This window comes from Rattus norvegicus, chromosome 2 (assembly GCF_036323735.1).
Source record: "Rattus norvegicus strain BN/NHsdMcwi chromosome 2, GRCr8, whole genome shotgun sequence".
Classification (NCBI taxonomy): Eukaryota; Metazoa; Chordata; class Mammalia; order Rodentia; family Muridae; genus Rattus; species Rattus norvegicus.
Genome location: NC_086020.1, coordinates 224,411,814 through 224,432,721, shown reverse-complemented (window position 1 = coordinate 224,432,721; position 20,908 = coordinate 224,411,814). Strand labels below are relative to the sequence as shown.

The following is a 20,908-nucleotide window of genomic DNA, read 5'->3' as shown; positions in this document are numbered from 1 at the left end:
AATTCTGACTCTACTACTAGGGTTAGTGTTTGGCAACTTCTTAAAACCTATAACTAAAAATTTAAAAACACTTTAAATTCTCTCTCTGTCTCTCTGTCTTGGCTTAGATTTTTCAAAACCTACTTTTAAGAAGGGTTCTCAAGTGCTTAGACCCCATCCCACCCCGCTACCACTGGCCCATCATCTATACGTAAAGTTGAAAAGATGGTAAATCAGACAAGAGGATGTGGACCTGTTTAGAAGCAGCTCTTTGGTGATTCTAATCTCTGTTTATCTGGATACCAGCAGTCCAGTCCAGTAGTGTCAGGACACCAAACAGGAATCAGCAGCAGTGGCATGATCCAGCAGAAACAGCCAGGCCTCCACCAAATCTGTAAGAGTCAGCGGTAGCGGCCAGAACCAGTGGAGACACCAGGAGATGTCTCTGCTGTGCCTCTCTCAATGAAGTGAAGAACTATGAAGACGGGAAATCAGTGAAGTGTTGCAATGCCAGCTACGCAAGCACACCACCACTGTCTGTTGAGTCCTATTTATACTCTCTCCAAGCATCACATGCCCTCCCACGGGTCTCCCCTCAGCCGAACACCACGTGAGTCTGCATCACATGATACAACCAGAAACAACTTCTTCATCCCCCCTTTCTGTTGTGCATGCATGCATGTGAATTAATCACTCCCCAGTGTTTTTTAATTTTATTGTTATATGTGTATGTGTGATGCTTGCATTTCAGTGTGCATACCATGGTGTATGTGTGGACATGTGGTGCACACATGGTGTGTCATAGGCAGATACCTTAAGTTGCTTCTCTTCTTCCACCTCAGTGAGCAGGAGACAGAACTCAGGCTTTCACACAAGCACCTTAACCTGCTGAGTCATCTTGCTAGTCCTTCCGCTGGTACTGTGTGTGTGTGTGTGTGTGTGTGTGTGTGTGTGTGTGTGTGTGCATGCGTGCGCGTGCATGCGTGCGCACACACAAGTGCTCACAGAGGCCAAAAGAAGCCATTTGATCTCCTGGAGCTAGAGTTACAGAACTCTGTGAACTACCCTATGTGGGTCCTGTGGACTGAAGTCATTTCCTCTACAGGAGGTATATGATGTGCATGGATGTCAGTCAACAAAATTGTGACGATGGTTCTCCCCTTCCACCATTATGGGGGTCCAGAGGTTCTACTCAAGTCACCAGGCTTGTATAACAGGTGCCTTTGTCCACTGACCCACCTTATACCAGTGGTTCTCAACCTTCCTAATGCTGTGACCCTTTAATACAGTGCCTCATTTTGTGGTGACCCCCAACCATAAAATCACTTCATGGCCACATCATAACTCTATTTTAATTACTTTTATAAATCAGAGTATAAACAACTGTGTTTTCTGCATGTCTTAAGCAAACCCTGTGAAAGGGAAGCAGAGACCACACAAGAGACACTGCTGACCAACTTGCTTCGTTGCCCCTTGTTACACAGCAGGGCTGCCTGCTCAGGGAGGCATCACCATGATGTGATGAGCTCGCCTACATGAAGTAGAAATTAAAAGAACAGCCCACAGACATGACCACAGGCCAATCCAATGTAGGCAATTCTTCCACTGAAGGTCCCTCTTCCCAAGTGTGTCATACTATGTTGGCTGAAAGACCAGCATATTTGAAAGGGTCAAAATTATTTTATTTAGAAATAAAAAAACAGTCATTGAAAGCTCAAAAGGTGTACTTAACAGCAAACTCGACTTGAACTGGAAGCCACAGTGGGAGAACGGAGCCAAAGCATCACTCAGTCAGAAATCGAGATGAGATGCTGCCCTTAGGAAAGACAAAACGGAGGATGAAGCAAATTCTAAGAAATAACACTGAGCACTTGGGCACCGTGGATGGAAAATGTGTCTCTTCAAATTCAGGAAGAACAAGCTGTAAGCAGGACAAATCAAAGTCTCCTTCAACCCAGGCGCTTAGCCTGGACTCCACATGGGAGAGGGATAGTGTGCTATTCCACAGGAGGCGTCAGCAGAGGACAGGTTTTTATTTTATTTTTTTGTTTGATTTTTTTTCTTTTTTCTTTTTTTTCGGAGCTGGGGACTGAACCCAGGGCCTTGCACTTGCTAGGCAAGCGCTCTACCACTGAGCTAAATCCCCAACCCCATTTGTTTGATTTTTTTATTGAATATTTTTTATCTACATTTCAAATGTTATCCCCTTTCCCAGTTTCCCATCCATAAACTCCCTATCCCATCTACCCTCCCCCTTCTTCTATGAGAGTGTTCCTCCACCCAACCACCCACCCCTTCCCACCTCCCCACCCTGATATTTCCCTACACTGGGGAGCCCAACCTTGGCAGGACCAAGAGCTTCACCTCCCATTGGTGTCCAACAAGGCCATCTCTGCTACCTATGCATCTGGAGCCATGAGTCTGTCCATGTGTACTCTTTGGATGGTGGTTTAGTCCCTGGGAGCTCTGGTGGGTTGGTATTGTTGTTCTTATGGGGTTGCAAACCCCTTCAGCTCCTTCAGTTCTTTCTCTAACTCCTCCATTGGGGACCCCGTGCTCAGTCCAATGGTTGGCTGTGAGCATCCACCTCTGTATTCGTCAGACTCTGGCAGAGCCTCTCAGGAGATAGCTATATCAGGCTCCTGTCAGCATGCACTTCTTGGCATTGGCAATAGTGTCTGGGTTTGGTGTCTGTAACCCCGAGTGGAGCAGTCTCTGGATGGCCTTTCCTTCAGGCTCTACTCCAAACTTTCTCTCCATATCCCCTCCTATGAATATTCTTGTTCCCCCTCTAAAAAGGACTGAAGCATCCGCAATTTGGTCAGAGGACAGGTTTTTAAATCAGAGTTTTGATCCCCTCTTTTGGGGGAAGGCTAATTTGGAATTTAAGACAGGGTCTTTATGTAGCCCTGAGTTTCCTGGAACTCTTAATGTATATATTGCTGGCCTGGAACTCAGAGAAATTTTGCCTCCGCCTCCGCCTCCGCCCCCACCCCGCCCCGCCCCCGCCCCCCACCTCTGCCTCTTCTGACTGCAGAGATTAAAAGCTTGCATCACCATACTCTCCTTTATTTACATTTTTGATAAATTATTCCTACAAATCAGACAGAACAAATTGAAAAGAAACTTTTTTCTCCACTAGTAATTGTCTCAGGCATTCTGTTACAGCGATGTAAAGACACCTAAAGCACCGTCTACGATAAATGTGAGGACTCCATATGAAATGGGCAGAATTAGATAGATAGGAAAGTAAATTTTTTCATAATCATTCAATTATGGGTTGGTTGCTATTGAGACACACTAAAAAGTTCAATAAAAAATAAAAGCCATAGGGTAAAACAGTAGATAAATGTAAGGTAATATTATTAAAGTCATTGACAGAAAATCGGACAGAGCAAATGGTATTTTTAGAAAACCTTCGGATTCTCATGCAAGTAGGCCAGGCGGGTCCACAGTGAGAAAACTTAACATGGGTGCATCAAACCATTACCTTGGACCTGCTCCTGAACAAGTCTGGGTGCTTTAATAATACAGCGAACAGGACCATCTCTCTTCTTCAGCTCTGGTGCATTTTCTGGGAATTAATGCTTGCTGGAGGTGGAGGAAGGCCCAGTCTGAGGGAGCCGCTCCTGGTCGTCTGCTTCCTGGTGCATGAAGGACAGTTAGAGACAGGAGAGGACATTAGAGTAGTAAATTGCAAATTTTCAGAGCATGCTGTTCAGGAACAACACTGGAACCCTCATGCGAGGCTTAATTTATGGAAACTGATGAAAAGCCAGGTCTCGTTATGGACCGGATCCAATCAGCTTTTGACAGATTATACATTCTTCTCTGAAAAACAAGGTGAACGATGCCAGTGAGGTCATAATACTTAGCTCGTGCCACCGAGGTCAGCATAAATCCCAATTATTCCCCTGCTGTCATCTGCTGAAGTAGTTCTGCCAACTCCGGATGAGATCAGGATTCTGAGAAGTACTTGTTCATTCCATTCCTGGGTGAGAGCACAACTGTTTACAGAACTCCGCAGGCACTGGATACATTGTTTTGTTTTGCTTTTCCAGACAGGTTTCTCTGTGTAGACCAGGCTGGCCTGGAACTCAGAGATCCACCTGCTTCTGCCTCCCAAGTGCTCAGATTAAAGATGTGGGACACCAAACCAGGCTGGATAAATATTTTAATGGATTGGTGTCATGTCTTTTCACCTTGACATATCTTTAGAATGAATTATTTAAATGACATAAGTCTCTCTCCCTCTCCCTTACCCTCTCTCTCCCTTCTGCTCTCCTCTCAGTTTTGGCTTCTCTGGACAGGGTTTCTCAGACTAGCCCTGGCTAGCCTCTCAGGTACAGGATTATCAAGTGTCCACCACCGCTGCCTGGTAAACAGTCTCTTGAGGGTAGCATCCCAAGGAGTTTCAGGAACAGTGATGATTCAAGTCTGTAGGCATTTGCTGCTATTTCACCTTGCCAGAAACAGCTCAGAGGCCTGGTCCCATCAAACCTCTTATGCCAAGAGATTTGCCAATGTAAAGACAGAGTTCTCAGATGAAAGGGAATAAGAAAGAGTTCATGCTGGAGCGAGAACATACGTAAATGACTATGGCCCAGGAACATATAGATTCAGGTCACCTTACTTCGGCCTTGTTTTCCAATGTGGAAGTAATTTCATAGAGTTTCATAGTAAAAAACAAAAACAAAACAAAAAACAAAACAAAGTCAATGTAATTTTTAAATACACTGGCGGAAACAGGAAGGAGGTGGGTACAGCAGAGTGGGAGAATCTCAACCACAGGGCTCAGATGCTGTTGGATGGCACTCGTAGCTCTCTGGTTGGTGAAGAATAGATCTCAGCTGTACATTCCGAAGGTTTTTATCTGTTGTCAGGATGCTGGGCCTGTCTAGTAGCAACACGTTAGGTCTGACACAGAAGTAGGCAAGGATGGTTATTTGGCTGACTTAAGTTAACCCAGAAGAAATTGCGATGAGGCCCTGAAACATACCGTGACAACTGCCAATGTAGAAGTTTATCCCTCAGCTTCCTTTCCGGAATCCAAGTTCACAGTTGTAGATCACACTGCTGCTCCCCTCTTTCTTCTACCCTCGGACAGCCCCCACCTCATCGCTCTTCACAGGTTCATGCACTGCCACGTAGCTCCCAACATGTATATGATGAATATTTCTCCCATTGTGCCTTTCGGGAATTTGTAACTGTAATGGTACCTAGTGATCCCATTCGGATCTGTCTTCTCTTGGTAACCACCTCAAGCTGCTATCCTAACATCTGCTCAAGGCTTGACTAAGCAGGGCCCTGAGGACAGTCTGCTCAGGGCATGTGTCTGCATAAACTCCTCTTCGAGGTTGGACATAGCTTCAGTTCCAGGCCTCTGAGCTGTTTCTCTTCTCTAGCCTTCTATAGACTCACCTAACCATTCTTACTATTCCACATATCTCAAAATCTCACTGTATTTTCTCTTTTCTTTATGTATTATTGATATCATCATCATCATCATCATCATCATCATCATCATTGGTTTTTGTTCAAGTATAGCCTGGCTGTTCTGAAACTCACTCTGTAAGCCAGGCTAGCCTCAAACCCAGAAATCTGCCTGTCTCTGCCTTCCCAGTCCTAGGATTAAAGGTTTATACCGCCATCGTAGGGTGAGTCTTAATCCATATTCATATTGCCGTGAGGAAAGAAGGAAGAATATGGCTGCCCAAAGATGCCTCCTGGGGGAGCTGGTTCAAGAATCTGAACTAATAATGTCACAACTGGCAGCCATCAGTTGAACGAGAAACTGTTCTCTAGACCCACAATGTATGGTGGCAAGGAGACGAGAAGAGCTTAGGTACCAAGGGATGCAGTTTCCACCCTTGGTTGGCAGCTAACCCTTGGAAAGACCGTCACAGTCACTTAAGATTTCTGAACCTCAGTTACTAAAATCTAAAGGTTATAGCTGAAAATCTGTTCCAGCAGCTGTTTTCTGACACCAAGCATCATCTTCTGCAGACAACCACTCAGGTGGTACAGAAAGGCATGCTACAGATTACCGCTCATAAAGAAAATGGCCTCAGATGGGGAGGGCACACCTTTTAAAGCCTGGCTTCTCTGCACTCAGCGCTCACGATGCCTGTAACCAGATGATCTAGAGTGAAGTCTCCCTTTCAACCCCAGTTCTGTATCTGCACAAGAACAAAAATATTTGCCCTCAAGACTCCTGATACCATCTACAAACTATGTCGAACAGTGTCAGCTGGACACAGTCGCTCCTATCTCTAATCCTAGCAGTCAGGCTGAGACAGAATTTCTGCAAGTTCAAGGTTAGTTTACAGAATAAGATCTGTCTCAAAAACAAACAAAGAACCTCAAGGCAATAGAAGGCTATGTAGATGTACACATGTCTTAGCACACAGTCAATGTTCAATAATAATTCATGGTCAGTCTTAATGCTTAGTGCTATTGTTTGACTTAGAGAAGAGGTAGTAATGTCACAGGGCGACTTGAAGAGTTTAGTGCTATAAAGAACGTAAAGAGGCTGGGGACAACGATAACTCAGTAGATGAGAGCAGTTACTACACAAGCCTGAGAGCCCGAGTTCAGATCTCAAGCATTCACATGAAAATTAGGGTGTGTCCGTATGCACACCTCTTACTCCAGTGCTGGGGGAGCAAAGACAGAAGGATTCAAGAGGCTTGGTCACCACTAACTCAGATACAGTGTGGTTGAGAGACTCTGCCTCAGGGGAGTGATGGAGCAGCATCCTGTAGCCTCCATACATGGAAACATGTTGGGGACCCCTCAAGCCTCATGGGGGTCAGGGAACAATGCACACGAGGTGACAAATGAGACTCAGGTCAGTGCCACTTCACCAGGTGCTGGGTCGAAACTTCCAGAGTTCAAGTTCATGGTTTATTTTCATTACACTTTTCAACACAGTAAAACTTTGGGGAAAAGATTTCCACATGTCAGTTATTGCAACAAAGCTCTAAGCATGGCTTCCTAGAAACCCCTTTCCAAAGCAGCAATGCACTGTAACTTCTACAATAAGAATGAGTTCTAATGGCTGATAAACAGTGTTCAGGCCAAGGGCCCAAGGAGGAAGGGTTTGCAACAAGTATAGGGACAGATTCTATTGATGGGACTAAGTTCATGGGACTTCTTCCATGAGCATGAGTTCTACTCACTGAGAGACTAAGCTCAGGATAGGGACTTTAACAATGCTCCGGATATTGGGGGATTCAAGTGAAGGCTGTCTCCCCTTCACAAAGGTCCCCAGGTTATTAGATAACATTTATTCCAGCTCCATGGGTGAGAAGGCATCAGTTATTTTTTTCCCTTTGACAAAAAGAGGCTCACATGTTTAACAAATCTGGTGCCACCAAATCTTTCTTTAAGTTGTGCCTCCTATGCACACACACACACACACACACCATTGATGCATATATGCCCACACATAGGCATATACCCCATTTGTACACCATATGCATACACCATATACACATTCACTCACAAACACATATATACACAAAAAAGCTTAGTAACTGCTAAGTAATTTAAAACATCAAATATATAAATGTTTGAATTAAAAATTACATTTCCACGTCTTGTCTGTCGTTTCTCTGTTCACACTTGATCTATGATATTTTGGTATTTTCAGTAAGGGGGGTGGCGGCGTTGAGATAGGTCTCAGTTTGTAGTCTTAGTTTCTGGAACTGGCTTTGTAGACTAGGCTGGTGTCAAATTCACAGAGTTCTGCCTGCCTCTGCCTCCTGAGTGTTGGAATTAAAGGTGTGCACCATCAGACCGTGTGCACCATCATTTTATGACAGTTTGTGATAATCTATGTTTGTGAAGTTATAGGTACACGATTGATATTATAATAGGTATAATTGCTATTAGTAAAAAGAGGGTCATGAAGAATACAACATTAAAGATATTCAGTAGGAAAGAACTAAGGATAGTTTTTGGTGTACCAAGACATAAATAACATTTCTGCTAGGGAAAAAAGTGACTGCCACCAAATCAGAAGGATGTCTCAACCCCACTAGGTTTTTTGGTTTCGTTTTGTTTTTCATAGAATCCTTAGGATTTAGTTTTACTGAGCACTAATCATATTACTTTAAGAGATATAACCTCACCTTTGCTATTAAAAGCTGTTTTTCAAATTCATAGTTGGGGGAAGTAAAATTACATATGCATTATATAATTTGCATGAATGTTTATGAATGTGTGGATCACAAATGAATAAGGACATAAGTCCTCTGGATGCTGCCGGGGTCCCTTTCTTGGGGAGCCACTTTCAGCAGCATAACAAGGTTTGCGGGCGCGGAGGATGGTTGAAAGAGGATAGCGGATTCTTCAGTGGTGCTCCTCTAAGTGCAAACTGACCTAGTTACGGTTGCCATGGAGATGGTAATTTCGAATCTAATAGTATTCTCTAAAGGAGTAGCAACGCAGGCGGCACAAAACACCAAGATCAGTCTGAAGCTCAGCTTTGAAAGGTGAAGAAACTGAGTCAGAGGGGCTTTGAGTTTTCATCCTTCACCGACAGGGATGTTGGGGGGAGTCCTAGGGAAGTCTCAGAACTAATGAAGCCTAGGTCGATGTGACTTTCAAAGTCACCGAAGCTCCAAAAAGAAAAAAAAAATGCGTCTTAGAGCAAGTGACTTACACGAGTCCTTGCTGCACTTATTAAAAACACCCCCTTCCTCCCTGTTACCCCTAACTATAGCTTTTCACCTCCAATCTAGCAAAGCACACGCGTCTGCTAGGAGTCATTCTGTGGAGTTTCCACAATGGACAGTTTTCTGCACCAAAGATGTAAAAGAAAACGCCTGCGAAGTGGAAAAATGGTTGCTCGCTTTATCTCGAGTTCTTAGGCCATTTGATGACCATATTTTATAGGTCTGCAGCATCTAATCTTGCATATAAGGGTGGTGCTGTGATTTGCACAGTTAATATTCTACTGTAACATTAAGATTTTCTTCTATAATAAATATTTCTGAATTATTCATATGTGCAATAAAAAGAAGTTGCCAATTTACAGCAAGAGTAAAAGTACCTATGTTTCTATCTCATGCCTAGAAGCCAGATCCTATCAACTAGCTGCAGAATTTGGGGAATGGAGGCTGGAGAAATTGGAGTGAGAGCAAATAACAAAACTCTCTTAAATGCTCCCTGGAAATGAGACAAGTTCATCGCCTGTTTTATTTGCTTTGGGCCAAGCTGATGATCCACTGAACAGTTCTTACTAATGAATGAATTCTGCAAGGTCATCTATAGTAGGAAATTGAATCCAATGATCTATCCAAGACCCTAGCAATTACTAAGTAGTTTTCAAAGATTCCCGAGGCATATTTTCTTGCTTATATGGCTGTTTTGGCTCAAAGGCCATCCCCTGCACTTCCAAAGATGTTTTCACATTCAAGATAAATCTCCCCACCTTCTGAACACAACCTTGAGAATCTTAGGATGGATGATACATTGCAGTTAAGACAAAGGCCCTACTCTGCTCATATGTCATTGTTAAAATTACTTCAGTCAAGAGGATAAAAACACAAGAAGGTTTCCCTCCTTCCTGTTCTCAGCTCCATCCATTGTTGCTGACAGGGTTATTATACTGCCACCTGCTCAGAGCATTAACAGAACTGGTAAGCGTACTGAAGGATATAAAAACATAACTACAGGATAGCAGGGCCACAGCGAACAATTGATGCCTGAAGAGGGAGCTCTCAGAGTTGGCATCATGACCTCCTAAGAGATGCATTAATGACTTCATCTTTGAAGATATAATATTCTCCAATTTTTGCTTTTCAGATCTGTACCCTCCCTTTCTAAGAAAGAAACTATTGGTATAAAGAGGCTACAGTGAAGCCCCACTTAAGCTGTCAGACCAGATCCCCAACAATATTCACTGACATCATGTTGTTAGGCAGGAGAGGAGCAAGGGAAAATCACCAAGAGAGCTGAAACTCCAGTGTGAGTTACAGAGTACAAAGGGCAGCATCCACTGTGAAGGAAGTCACTGCTGAGTGATTTCAGAAGGAGGAGGAAGTGATGGTTTTCAGAGTACTGGAGGGAACCATCACAGAGCCATCAGACTGTTTCTCAAAGACAGTCACAGAAACTCCTCTCTTTGACTAGCTAGGGTTTGCATTTGAGATCTTGAAATAAGTGACACCAGGTGCCTTCCAAGGAAAAGCCACTTCCTTGGGGAGCCCCAAGCCTCTGGATGAGCCTCTGGTGTCCCTGAAACTTCTGTGCCAGAAAGAAGTCCAAAAGAGGTTCCACTGCAAGGTCAAAAAGAGAGGCCTCAGATCAGCAAGGAAAGAAAGATAGCTTTCTGGTCAACATAATGCTTAGAACACAGCTCTAGCCAACATTTGCCAACTACCATAGGTAAAGTGTGGGACAGATCTGCTTAGCTGAGTGAGCCTTTCCCAAGCTCCTGAGCCTCTAAACTGTGAACCAGAATATACTGGTAATCGTTATTTCAACTAGCTAAGGCTTAGGGAGTGTTTTTGTATTTGGCAGTCAATAGTTAGAAGGGTAACTAAACTGGTGGATTGCTCCTAGATCACCAAGAACTATTCTGGGATGCCTGGCACAGAGACCAGGAAGGAACATTTGAATATCCATCCCGCCCGCAGTTCATGGGTCCTTTCTGTAGCTGAATGTCAAAGGCCACAGCTTTCCCTGCAAGATGGGGATGAGTCTGCATCTCTAACTCCATTACTTTATGAGCAGCGTGGTTATTTTTTAGATTTTCCAAATTTGAGCCAATGTTTTGAAAAACATGAATATTGGGTTGCCAAGGCTGTAGCCAAGCATGACAGCCTGCATGTAATCCCAGAGACACACATGACAGCCTGCATGTGATCCCAGAGACACACATGACAGCCTGCATGTGATCCCAGAGACACACATGACAGCCTGCATGTGATCCCAGAGACACACATGACAGCCTGCATGTGATCCCAGAGACACACATGACAGCCTGCATGTGATCCCAGAGACACACATGACAGCCTGCATGTGATCCCAGAGACACACATGACAGCCTGCATGTGATCCCAGAGACACACATGACAGCCTGCATGTGATCCCAGAGACACACATGACAGCCTGCATGTGATCCCAGAGACACACATGACAGCCTGCATGTGATCCCAGAGACACACATGACAGCCTGCATGTGATTCCAGAGACACACATGACAACCTGCATGTGATCCCAGAGACACACATGACAGCCTGCATGTGATCCCAGAGACACACATGACAGCCTGCATGTGATCCCAGAGACACACATGACAGCCTGCATGTGATCCCAGAGACACACATGACAGCCTGCATGTGATCCCAGAGACACACATGACAGCCTGCATGTGATCCCAGAGACACACATGACAGCCTGCATGTGATCCCAGAGACACACATGACAGCCTGCATGTGATCCCAGAGACACACATGACAGCCTGCATGTGATCCCAGAGACACACATGACAGCCTGCATGTGATCCCAGAGACACATATGACAGCCTGAATGTAATCCCAGAGACACACATGACAGCCTGCATGTGATCCCAGAGACACACATGACAGCCTGCATGTAATTCCAGAGACACACATGACAACCTGCATGTGATCCCAGAGACACACCTGACAGCCTGAATGTAATCCCAGAGACACACATGACAGCCTGCATGTGATCCCAGAGACACACATTACAGCCTGCATGTAATCCCAGAGACACACATGACAGCCTGCATGTAATCCCAGAGACACACATGACAACCTGCATGTGATTCCAGAAACACACATGACAGCCTGAATGTAATCCCAGAGACACACATGACAGCCTGCATGTGATCCCAGAGACACACATGACAGCCTGCATGTAATCCCAGAGACACACATGACAGCCTGCATGTAATCCCAGAGACACACATGACAGCCTGCATGTGATCCCAGAGACACACATGACAACCTACATGTGATCCCAGAGACACACATGACAACCTGCATGTAATTCCAGAGACACACATGATAGAAGAAAATGTAATCAAAAAGTTAAAAAAAAGCATAAAAAGGTATTATTTTGGTTTTCTAACTCTTTTACATATAATATATGATCAACAGTAGGAAATTATTGAGCACTGGTTTCAACCCATCCCCTTAAGCCTTTGCCATGAATAAATGAACTCATTCTTTAGAGAAGTCTGGTTGTTACAGGTTTTTTGTTTGTTTGTTTGGTTGGTTGGTTTTGTTGTGATTCAGGTTGTTTGTTTGTTTGAGACAGTGTGGTACAGCCCTGGCTGGCCTCAAATTTTGCCAAGGATGGTTTTGAATTCCTAATTCTTCTGGATCCATCTCTCTAGTGTAAGGATTAAAGTTCTGACCGGTCACGCCAGCTTCATCTTTTAAAAACATGATCTGTTTTCAGCTGCCACAGCTGCCATTTTATTCAATTCCATTTGGAACTCTTACAGATGCTCAAAATTATATGACATTATAGGAGCCGGGTGACTTCCATTGCGTCTTGTCAGTGGAGGCCTAAGTGCTCTCGAGTTTGGCATTTTATTGCTTTGCTCTCTCCCCTCAAATGCTTCTGTCCTCTGATTGGTTTAGACCCACCTCTAGACTTACAGATACTAGGAGCTGATTTTACTCTTTCTCTTCTGGATACATTTTCTCTGTAACTGATCTGTAACTCATTCCACACCTTTAGCTAATACATACATTTTAATGAATCACAACTTTTAAAATCTAAATGTCAATCCCAAACTTGTAAATCTGCAGCTTGTCTGCCGTACCCGTCAGCCATCTCTTCATGTATCCTAGCCTGTGACTACTCCAAACAGAACTCTTGGAATGACACCAAACTCCCTTTATTCCTCTCTTGTTTGTTCCACATAAAACTAATGTCCACCAAATCATTCAGTCTTCACATGAGAATTCATTCTTCCCTCTGTCTCTTTATTCATGTCAGAGCAGCTGAAAATTCTGGAATTTCCACTTTCATGGTGTATATGAGCTCCACAGACTTTCTTTATCTCTAGTCCACTGCCCCAGACCAGGCACTTCTTGCAATACTTTCTGTAATAAATTTCTTTTCTCTTTTCCTTCCTTTGACCAATTAATTCATAGCAGCAGTCAAGGGATGCTGTTTCTGCTTTGGGGCCAGGCTGTACCCCGTTAATTGAACAGCGAGTTAGATCTCTAAACTCACATAATCCTTGACCTAAAAAGATTTAAGCATCCTTTGACCAACACTCTACATTCGTAAGGGTGGTTTAGGTTATGCCACAGTGCTAAGACTTTTTGAAAAGGCACTGCAGAGTGTGGTAGTGTATACCTGTAACTTTAGCATATGGGAAACTGAGGCAGGAGAATCCCAAGTTCAAGGTTGGTATGGGCTAAACAGTGAGCTGCAGGCCAATCTGAGATAGTGAAAGTCTGTCTCAAAGCAACAACACAAGCCCTAACTTTCTTTTCATTAATCATTTTATTCCATTTCAAAGGTTATCCCCCTTCTTGGTTTACCTCCACAAACCCCCACATCCCATCCTCCTTATCCTCCCTCCCCCTTGCCTCTGTGTGGGTGCTCCTCCACCTATTCACCCTCTCCTGCCTCACCCTCTCCTGCCTCACTTCTCTAGCATACCTATACACTGGGGCATCAAGCCTCCCTCCCCTCCTACTGATGTCAGACAATGCCATTTTCTACTACATATGTATCTGGAACCATGGGTCCCTCTTTGGTTGGTGGTTTAGTCCTTGGAGCTCTGAATGGTCCAGGTTAGTTGGTATTGTTGCTCTTCCTATGTAACTGCAATCCCTGTCTGGTCCTTCAGTCCTTCCCCTAACTCTTCCATTGGGGTCCCTGGGCTCAATCAGATGGTTGGCCGTGAGTATTTGCATCTGTATTGGTCAGATGCTGGCAGAACCTCTCTGGGGACAGCTATACCAGGCTCCTGTCAGCAAGCACTTCTTGGCATCAGCAATAGCGTGGGGGTTTGGTGTCTGCTGGTGGGATGGATCTCTAGGTGGGGCAGTCTCTGGATGACAAGCCCTAACGTTTAACAGCTTAATGCAATAAAATGATTTTGTGCTCAAGTATAGTATATTACGAGATAGCTAGGGCTTTCCACCTGAGGTATCTATGTCCTCATATTAACAGAAAAGGAGAAACCACTGTTCCATAGATGACAGAAAGAATCCCATAGCAGACTATAATACTTTCACCACTTTCCCAGGTAAGATGGACATTACTTTCAATAAGTATCTTTGACCAAAGGGATTTACTTTTGCTAGGCTAGATTCAAGGAGATCAGGACAGTGCAATACTCCATGTGCCTCAGGAAAGACCCAACACTGCTTGTTGAATAACAGTAGTAACTAAGCCATTCTTCTATTTTGCAAATGAAGGAGTCAGGACCCAGAGGAACCCTGAGGTCAGGGGATCCTGAAGCCATGGTAGAGACAGAGCCTTGGGTCTACTGCCTAATGTTGTCCTAAATAGTGAGCCAGAACCCATCTATATTAAAGGATATTACAATTATCTCACCATTTTACCCAATTACATTATTTTTAACTCCTCGTATTGAAATACCGTTTTGTGTAGACTGATTAGAGATCGTGTTCTTGTCTGGTTGATGATCCAATAAACATAACTCAAAGTTTCTCTGGCCTGGCCATTTTCATTTCTGGAAAGGCTAAATCATATTTTAGGCTGGGGATTCTAAATATACTGGTTTGGTAAATGCACATGCGATAAGCAAGAGAAATGCGATTTGCTTGTATGCTGTCTGCTAAATGCTCTTGAAATGTGCTCACAGGGACCCCAAGAATGACTTGGAGAAAATAAGTCTTTATTTTATCCGAAAAGCAAAAGTGTAAGGCGAGTGGCTGCTAGTGCGGCCCCTATGTAACAGTATAAGAATTCATCCTTCTCTTTGGCTCTCAGACACTGGCCAAGACTGCTCCGCGCACATTACTATCCAATTGATTCCGGAGGAAGACGGTTGGAGCCAGTGCGCATGCTCCTTTTGTTGGACAAAGGAACTATTTCCTCAGAATCAATATCTTGCCCTTTATTCTGCATTAACCCTGAGATGCTGGTGTCTGAGACCAGAGCTGGATGCCACTTTTTCTTTAAAAGAAAAAAGAAGAAAATTCCATTGATCGGCCAAGCCTGGTGTTACCTTGCAGAAAATGATGGTTCTTGACCTAAGAATGGCAACGGGGAGTGGGGTGTGAATAAAAACTGAGTGAACCACTAGCAACATCTACCCCAGTCATTGATGGAATAATCTATAGTCAGTCGATTTTGGCCACTGTGACAAAATCCAGAGAATGGGTGACTTACCAGAGGAAGAGTTTCTTTTGTCTTGCCTCACAGAGGTTTCTGTCCATGCTGGCTACCTCTAACACGTCTGGGTCTGTGTGAGGCAGAGGATCCTGGGAAAAGGCTGTGACTGAGAGGAAGTCAGGAGTCAGAAAGAGAAAAGCCAGAGGGAAAAGATGATCTTAATAAAGCATGCCTCGGTGACTCCTCCCACCAGTCCCCGCTTCCTACCTCCCACGGTTCCATGGTAATGGCATTGTATTGGGTTGATCTGGGAGATAGGTCAGAACCCTCAGGATCTGACCACTTTCCAAATTCCTTTACTAGGTAGCTAATTTCCCTCAAACCCCAATATCTGGTCTGGAGACCGTCTAAAACAAGCTATGACAGTACTTTTGATTATTTTACATTTGAATAGAAAATCCTTCAAGGGCCAATGAGATGGTTCAGTGGGTAAAGGTGACTGCCACCAAGCCTTATGGTCTGACTTCTTCCTCTGCTCTCATAAGGAGGGAGAAGAGAATTGGATCCTGCAAGTTGTCTTTGAGCCAACACACACAGACAACCCATGAGATATAACTTTAAATTTTTTAAATAAATCACCACAGATAAATGAAATACATTTGCCACAGAATCTAGAGTAGCCATGATACATATCCTATAGATATATCCATTATTAAAAGAAAAGTCTATAAGAACGAGAATCTGAGTGCAAATGTGTTTTAGAAATAGAAATTTGTTCAAGAAAGATGGACAAGTTAAGGAACTGTTTGAATGCAGTACAATTTCACATTTGTTTACATGTGTGAATGTGTCCACTTGAAACATTTAGGTTAATGCAAAAAAAATCATATCTAGATAAAATGATAACCGAGGAGAACACAAAAGTCAGCTGTGTGTCCTGTACACACTGCGGGTGACCTCAGGCCCTGACTGTGTCGTGGGCCTCATCTCACTATCATCAACCGGTGTAATTCTTTGTGACTTCAAAGGTTCTGCCATTTCATAACTCAACACACTTTAGGCCTTCTGGGGTGCAGGACCATAGCAAATGCCAGAACTTTCCCAAGATAGAGGGCTACATTTACTGTAGCATTTGCATATTCTTTAGATGTTTGAACTGGGTGGCACAGTGACACCTGTAATCCCAGGCATAATTCAGGATAAGTAGGAATATCACAAATGTAATGCTAGTTTAGCCTACATGGTAAGTTCCAGATCAGCCTATATATATATAAGGCAAAGGCTTTATATCTAAAATATATATAATCATATGAAACAAAGCCTTATATCTAAAACCAAAGCAATGCCAGCTATGGTGGGGCATACATTTAATTCAAACAATCAAGAGGGAGAGGCAATCAGATCTCCATGAGTTCAGTATTCCTCTCCTGCCGAGTGAGTACCAGGTCCTCCAAAACTTCATAGTGAGACTAAACAAAGGAACAAGTCCAGAAGCAATGTGGGCTCTGGGGTTGACTCTGGGGAGTAAAGCACTTGCTGCCCATACAGAAGGACCAGAGTTTGGATCCCCAGAACTCGTGCAAATGTCAGGAAGGAATGGCCACCTAGCAAGACTAACCATGTAAACCTGCTCTAGGTTCCACTGAGAGCCTTGACTCAAAGAATAGGGGAGAACAATTCAGAATGATTCCCAACAACAAATAACTTTGTTCTCTGTGCACACTCACAAACACACACACACACACACATACACACACACACACACACACACGTATGTATGCCCAGGCAAATGCAAATTTGCATTCACATACATATGCACATTACACATACATGAAAATAAGTCATTAAAGCAAACCTGAAAAAAATCTATCATGTGTGAAAATATATAAAAATGTATTATCTGTTTTCTAGCATTTTTTTCTTTTTCTTTCTTTCTTTCTTGCTTGGTCTCTAAACCTATTTCCCAAAAGTCTTATAATTTTAATTGCACAATTTTTCAGTTATGATATTATACTGAATAGTATAGCTCTGATGTCACTATGTGAACATATATATATCTATATATACATATATATGTTATAAATAAGTGGGATATTTTAATAAATATCAAACTTCATTTTACAGCTTTAAAAGTTGCTTTAAAGGTATTTATTTAATATACTCAGGAGAGCTTGTTTTTTTTTTAAACAACTCTCAATTACCTCAAATAAAATCCATCCAGTGTGCCAAGCTATATATAGATGTCTCTACAGTGAGTGAAGAGTTATCATTTATCTCTTAAGGTAATTATGCAAATTACATCCAGCCTACATATCCTGTGTTGGGAAAAATGGTTTTCGTCTTTCTCTTCCTCGTTTATAATCTTGTCCAGGTGGAGTTGAGCAGGAGTCATAATGGGCAAGTGGAAGCCGGTGGTCCCTTTATGATAGGAGGGAATCTATTTTTCTCCTTAGGGTATCTTTTCCTTAACAAGGGTGTGCGCAAAACACTCAGCACCTTCCCAGAGCTTCTGAGATCTGTCCCTTGAGAGATAAACACAAGGAAAAACAACTTCGAACAATGAGAGGTACTTCCCCTTTGCCCTTCTCCCTCCCAGCCCTTGCTTCTGCCCCCTGTGCTTTCTCCACAACTCCCCATTTTCAATCCGGTCTCCTCCTCTCATGTCCCCTTTCCTCACACTCCATTTGTGAAGCTACACGAGGACGTTCTTAAAGAAATTAACAACAATTCCTGTATTACTTTCCTAAGGACCAAGACATGAGAGGAGAAGACTGGGACCAGGGGACAAAATGGAGCTCCACAAAGGCAGCCTGAGGAGAATAAGAGAAGTTTCTGGGCTCTGGGGACATTCATTCTTCTCCCAGGTGGGGGAGGGATCACTCTCAAAGGTCAGTCTTTACTACTCAGGAGCTCTGACCAGGGTTTAGCCAGCCAGACTGTAGCAGAAGATTGCCAATGGCAACACTTAAAATTAGATGCATTGTTTTGAGGGCACATACTCCAAATAAAAATAACCCTGTTTGCATTGTCGTGTGAATGTAAATTGTCATAGCTACACAGTGACTTCAGAGCCACAGGTGGGAGAGCCGAGGAAAGCCGCACAGGGCTCCCAGTGGCGGTCACAACACAGTTCACAGAGTGCACCTGCACACGCCCATGGGCACGCATTCAACCCACACGCTTAGGGTTGAGCTAATGTGTCCTTCCCTTCCCTGAGCCCTGTCTCACCTTGCGCACTTTCCCTTTCCCCACCCCCAGCCCTTGCCCCACACAATGAGATTTTTGTTTGCTTCAGTAGCATGTGACATTAGAGTCCCTGCTTTGCCTAACTCAGTGCTGCAGGTCTCTCGGGTAACAGGTGGCAACTTCCCCTGTTGGATTGTAGGTATAAAAGAAAATGACCTCATAGGGGCGGAGCTTGGGGACTCCAGGTAGCAGTCACAGTCAGGTAACCCCGCTGTGGAGCTCTGTAGCTGGAAGGGGCAGTTAAGTGCTGAGGTGCACCCCGAGACACTCAAGCAACCCTCCGTTGCCTGCAAACCTCAGGACTTGGTCTCTTTGCCTCAGATGGAGCCCAGAGAAGCCGCTGGGAAGGAAACCATGGGAAGCAAGAGGAAGAACTTGACCTTCTTGAGATCCAGGCTGTATATGCTGGAGAGGAGGAAGACGGATACTGTGGTGGACAGCAGTGTTTCTGGGGACCACTCTGGCTCCTTGAGGAGGAGTCAGTCTGACAGGACAGAATACAACCAGAAGCTACAAGGTAAACCCGAGAGCAAGCAGTTACCCCAGGTGGCTTCTCTGTCCAGCTCCGGTTTTGGCTTGCTGAACATTTGAGCAGAGGAGACAATCAAATCCAACCTTCCCTCCTTAGAAAACAAGAAAAAGAAGTAGAAAGGGACTCATGAGATAGAGAAGTTTTTATATGACCCAATGGTTAAAGAGCCACTCCTGAATTTTTCTTAATACCCTTCAATTTTCTCCAGTGGCAGTAATATATTTTTCCTCTACCTTCCTTGTTCCTTCTCCATCCCTGAGTCAACTTAAAAGGGGGGAAGGGCTGGTACACCTGTGATTTAAAAAAAAAAAAGGTAGTTTATCCCGGTAGGTGACTCCGGGATACAGTCCCATGAGATCCAGCTAGGAAACTGAACTGAGGTTAAGGTTACCCAGGGATGTGAAACTATAATCATGTCTGTAACAAATAAGTAATGTTGCAGTCCGTGGGACACTCTGAAGGAATTCCTGAGAATCGCTTAAGTGACTGTGCCCTTGGAGTGGACTGAATAGTGTCCAGACAGGGCAGGGGGGTTCCACACACTTATGCTGACTGACCACTGGGGAAGTAACCGCTTTATTTTGTGATGTGGGAGGATAATCTGGCAGTTACCAGAACACATCTTCCGTCTCTGGACCTGAATGGCCTTCTCCTTCCCACTACCCTGTCCCCTAAAGGTCATTTGCTCCAATAAGACTTGATTTTAGTGTGATAGCTGGCAGGGTTTTATCTCTGTAGCTGCACCTGTTCGGTGAGCCTACAGATCCTGCCTCTCCTGTTTTGTATACAAAGTGTGAATGAGCTCCCCTCGTCCCACAGTGACTTGTCACTGTAGACTTTAAAACTGCAATGGCATTAAAAGACCAATGGCATACTTGTTAGCAGAACACGCTCCTCAGAAACACGTTTAGGCTTGGTTATGCAAATTACTCAACATAAATGCATTTAAATGAAACGTTTTGAAACTCTAACTAGGGCGTAATACTTTTAAAAAAATCCTTCATGGTTTGGCACTAAACTGCAGTGTCAGTCTTTCTCCTTAAAGAAGTTATTTTTAATGAGGGAGAAATGGTATTTGATCTTTGAATTTAACTTCTTTCAAGGCCGTGTTGGAAAGAATGGAAATTTTAGTCGTACGCACTTGGTATCCAATTTCGACTTTTCAATCTACTTCGTACAAGACTTTGGAGGAAATTACTTAAGATTTCTGCGCCCCAATTTTCCTACTTTTGAATGTAAGACTAACGATATTTACCATATAGTGATGGATTGAATTAGATAATGACACAAACCTCTTAGCTGACAGATATCGCATGCTCAATGAATAGTAATAGCGGTCATCTTCAATCTTAAGAATAAAGGGGGTCCTGCTAGGAGACAGGCCAAGCTGGATATCCATTCAAATATATATGCCTTATGTTTTTCTGCTTCTTTTGGTCCCTTGATAAGGATACAACACACAGGCATTCAGAAGCCCATCATGTTATTTCCAACAATGGTTTTTACTTCCCTCAGCACATCCAAACTAACGTCAGAGCTGACTAACACAGGTGTTAGCTCCTTTGCAAGCACCCAGGCTGTTCCCATTTGGCTTGTGAGCTTTCCCTGTTTTGCCAGACTTTGTCTCTGAAAATAGAAGGTCTCAGAGTTCACCTATGTTCCGAGACGTACTTGGGGGAAAAAAATCACTTGGGAATGTACGTAGATGGTCACATTGGTGCTGTAACTTAGCTGGACTCCCCAAGGGGAAACGTGTTTAGGTGTAACCCAGAAAAACCTAACTCTGAGTTCTAATGGCTAAGAGAGCATCTAGGATGAGTTTAGAACAGATGCTTGGGAGTG

At 43.7% G+C, this 20,908-nt stretch overlaps 1 protein-coding gene across 1 annotated transcript in view; it reads left to right on the top strand.

Annotated features, from left to right (window-relative positions):
* Positions 1–18,747: 18,747 nt before the first annotated feature.
* Positions 18,748–20,908, top strand: part of Arhgef38 (Rho guanine nucleotide exchange factor 38) — a 129,737-nt gene continuing 127,576 nt past the window's right edge. Inside the window, exon 1 of the mRNA NM_001427634.1 lies at positions 18,748–19,051. Coding sequence (NP_001414563.1) covers positions 18,856–19,051 — 196 coding nt within the window. The 5' untranslated portion in view covers positions 18,748–18,855. The remainder of the gene's footprint in view (positions 19,052–20,908) is intronic.